The sequence below is a fragment of the Phalacrocorax carbo genome, chromosome 2 (genome assembly GCF_963921805.1).
Source record: "Phalacrocorax carbo chromosome 2, bPhaCar2.1, whole genome shotgun sequence".
NCBI lineage: Eukaryota > Metazoa > Chordata > Aves > Suliformes > Phalacrocoracidae > Phalacrocorax > Phalacrocorax carbo.
This window is the reverse complement of record NC_087514.1, coordinates 112,655,555-112,659,684: the sequence shown is the minus strand read 5'-3', so window position 1 is coordinate 112,659,684 and position 4,130 is coordinate 112,655,555. Positions and strand designations below refer to the sequence as shown.

At 48.3% G+C, this 4,130-nt stretch overlaps 1 gene segment (V, D, J or C); it reads right to left on the bottom strand.

Annotated features, from left to right (window-relative positions):
* Nucleotides 1-1,007: 1,007 nt before the first annotated feature.
* LOC135311785 (Ig kappa chain V-VI region NQ6-8.3.1-like) lies at nt 1,008-3,187 on the bottom strand. The segment is given in 3 exon segments: nt 1,008-1,372; nt 1,483-1,545; nt 2,899-3,187. Coding segments are annotated over 2 exon segments (408 nt in total).
* Between the last annotated feature and the right edge of the window lie 943 nt (nt 3,188-4,130).

Below are 4,130 nucleotides of genomic sequence, written 5' to 3'. Positions count from 1 at the left end.
GCTCGGTCACCTGTGTTTGGAAGTTGTTGTCAACTCACGCCAGAAACCTCCTAGATGGTTGTGAGGAACCCTCACATCCCGCAATGTGAAGACACAAGGCGAGCAGCCTGCAGTTAATATCTCAGGTCACATGCTCTACAACCTATTTTTCAAAGAGTTAAGCAGGCCAGACACATGAATAGTGAGGCGTTACGTATTCAAATCTTTCCAAAAGTCCAGCCAAAACAATGTTCAGATGTTCAGATGTTCAGATGTTCAGAGCCTGCGGAACTGGAAAACCACCACAATGGAGGTATTTGTGCTCATTTGTGAAGGCCCAGACGCATTAAAGGAGTATCTCACAGGATACTGAGGATGTGCGCTCTGTCCTACCGCAGAACTCAGAGGCACAAAGCTGTCTCAGTTTTTCTGACGTAGCTGTCAAATGGCAAATGGCAGCTTTCCTCAAACTTGTCTTTCATCATAGACCCTGATTTGTAACACTCAGTGCACCTAACCCAAAGGGCCTGAGAGTCTCTGCTTGCCAGGGGCACGGCCCCTGGCTGAGGATTTAACTTCTGCCCTGGACACACCAAGTGAGAAAGTGTGACAATAACATTGGGCTTTCTGGGGTGTTGTAGAAATTTGTCAAGAGCGAAATGCAAAGGAAGGTAAAAAAAAAAACACATGAAGGAGAGTGTGCAAGATCATCTGGTCTTCCCTCCTTTTAAATTCATGTAGGTTTTTTTTAAAGAAAACACAGAGGGGATGGAGGTGTCTTTCTCTGCTAGCTCCAAGGATTCTAACAGAGAAGAGAAATTTGCAGTTGACATTTGTTCAAAGAGACGGGTGTGTTCACTGTCAGGGGAGTGCTTTCAGGACAATCAAGCTTTCCTCTTAAGACAATCAAGCCTTCATCTTAAGAGCCATGTTCACTCTATTTACGCTGAAATGACTGGGAATCTCTGATTTCTGGATGTTGCAGATATGGGTCAGTACTGAAATGTACTGAGTTCAGAACTTGCGGTTCAGAGTGCAAAATGACCTTTTTGTATGGCTTCTCTTTGCTGATCTAATGCTGTGACACCTTGGTAAAACCAATAGGCACAGTAGTAAGTGCCAGAATCATTCAGCGTTAAATATTTTATCCCAAGAACATAGAGGGGGTCTGATGAAGGTTTCCAAACTTCAAATCTCTTTTCATCACTGCTATCATCAAAAACAGGTGACTGTCCCGACATGTACAGTATCCTCTTTGGTGGCTCCCCAGGAAGATGTTTGTACCAGTGCACAACGTCATTGGTTCTCATCCGGCAGTCCATGGTGACATGGCTGCCCTTCACCTGCGTCCGGAGCGCTGGGGTTTGCACTGGCACTGCCTGCGTGTCTCCACCTGGAAGGGGAAGCAGAGAAATTGTGTGAAGGGAAGAAACCACTGGAGTTTGGAGCCCCGACTGTGCTCTCGGCACACGGGAAGGAGAGGGGAGGGGAAAAAGGGCTTACGGGACCACAGAGAACTTGCAAGAAGGACTGGGAGCAGCAACATGTTGCCCGTGTGGGTTAAACCTGGAAATGAAATGGAGAGAAAAACGTTATAAAGCCCTTCAGGTGGAGAAAGCTCCAAACAAGTGGGAGGAGGAAATGACTCATTTGTCACATCCAATGGTCGTTCTTCAACTTGCTACCATGGCGGGGGGTTAAATTTATTGACAAGCTAAACCCCATCAGCAACGGTGTAGAAAGGAGCTAAAATAGTCAATTTGAAGTAATTTTTCTTCCTCTATCAATCTGCTACATTCCTCTCAGACTTACGTGCTGAGCTCACACATAAAAAGTCCAGTGGTTACATTCTGGCCCTTCCCAAGGACGTTCTCCTGACCTCAGACACCCCAAAGCTGTCCCAGAAGCACGTTTCAGCAGCCTTTCCTAGAACATACTGCCTGCTTTGGTAGCACAAATCAGGTAAGTCATAGTGAACTGTCACCTCTGAGTCTTCCTTAAAGCAGCTCCAAACTGCCTCGTCCCCTTATCCATCTACCCCAGACACGGTGATGTGACGCCAGGGTGAAGCGTGCGTGTCTCCCAGGCAGCCGTTTTCTGCCCTCTGCTGTTGCTTGTACTTTTCCTCATTTCAGAGCCCGGCAAAGGTGTCTGCACAGGCTGCATGGCAAACGGTCACTTGGGCAGCAGCCACCACACAGCACTCTCTACGCTGGGAATGATTTCTCATTTTCTGACCCAAAAGAGATAATCAACTTTGGACTGCTGTAGTCTGCAGCTTTCTCTCGTAAATGGTCTTCACAATAATTTCTCGGGGCCGTCTTTTCAGGAGAGGCACAGTATTACAGACCCTTGCCTATAACAAGGGGTCCTAGGGCGTATCGGTGTTAGAAGCAGCCCTCCTCATCACTGAGTGACCATCATCAATGAAACATTAGGGTGGGAGTGACGAGTGAGGAGCATCACCAGTATCGCCATCGTGACCTGGGTGTGAAGTCTCCCAGGCTACCTCTTCAGTGCAAATATGCCCCTCCTGTGCTGCCTGCCTGCCATTTGCTTCATTTTTGCCAGCTCAGACTGTATGTGGGGAAGTATCTGCCTTCTTGAAAGACAAAACTGTGCCACTGTCTACTTTCAGCTGTAACGCCATCACACACAGGAGGGCTCCTTTTCCCCAGCACAGCGCATTATACCAGTTGAGGTGCAGAATGCTGCTTTTCTGTGCTTTTCTCTCTGTCAGTTATTTAGACTTACATACTCAGCATGAACCTGTTGTGTTGTTTTAGAGGCAGGAAGGTGCAATGGTGTTTCCCTGCATTTGACAGAAAGCCTGCCGCTCAGGGTAGAGGCAGCTTTGTGTACGGGCTGCCTGTGCTCTTCTGGTTCTGTGGGACTCCCAGTAGGCACAGTAGTAGGTACCTTCATCGCTGGAGTCGATGTCCCTGACAGTTAAAGTGCAGACATCTGTGTCTTTCTTTGAAGACCCAAACTTGTTTCTGTAGGAACTGTCATCATAAACAGGTTGAGCTGATCCGATATACAGAATCCGTTCGGGAGCTTTGGGTGGTATATGTCGGTACCAATGTATATACGCAGACCGGAAGTCAGATATGCCCTCGGCTTTACACTCAATCCGTGCAGTTTTCGTTTGCCGTTTGGTAGTAGATACTTGGCTCTGCTTCAGAAGCACTTGTCCGTCTAGAAAGAAGGAGAGAAAACACAAGGAGCGCTCTTAGCCTGCTGTTCACTCACACTCGTAAACAAGGGGTACCTCCTGCCGCTGCCCCGTGCCATGCTGTGGTGACAAGGGGAACCTACGAGACCAGGCTGCAGCCAGGGCCAGGAGCGGGAGCAGCAGCATCCTGATGGCTCTTGCTGGCGTCTGCCTTCAGGAAGAAGGGGACAGATCTCCCGACAGCAACGGAGAGCTGCTGCGGCTGAGGAAAGGAAATGACTCACTCGGGCATCATCCGGAGAGGCTCCACTGGCAGCAGGCAGGTGACGTTGAGAAAAAGCAGCGTGGCTGCACCCTGCTGAATGTTAACAGCCTGATTATAGCTTTTACACAAGCAGCACAAACTCACCTGATTTCGCTCACTCTCTCTCTCTCTCTCATGCACTCTCCCCCCAGATTACTTTAACTCATTTAACAAAGTAATTGTGTAGTCTGAAGCAATTTTACCACTGCTTGTAAAGTAGTTGAAGGCTGCTAAACAATGTGTGGGGTCAGACGCTTTTCCTCAGTCCCACTGCCAATAAAAGGAAGCAGAAGTAAGAGCCTGAAGCTTAATGAATTTGAAGGCCCTCAAACTCCTGCTCATCGCACAAGTTGAATGCCAAAGGCCAGGAGACTACACAGCACCATCTGGGAGCTCAGAAGGAGGATTGCTGCGCTTGTGACTGTTTCTTGTCACAGGTAAGGTGAGAGGTTACAGCCCAGAGCGGCATCTCCAAATGTACCTTGTGCCAGAGGCTGGGCATAGGGTTGGTCTTTTGGGATCAGAGCACAGCGGTCCTGTGACCTTAACAATCAGTTGTTTGGCTGCAAACAGAAAGGGGTGAAAAAACTTCAGCTGTCTTTCTGTTTGAACAATGGAAGTCTGAGGATCTGTTTTATTGTTGCTGTTTGTTTTGCAGGCTAGCTGCCGCGT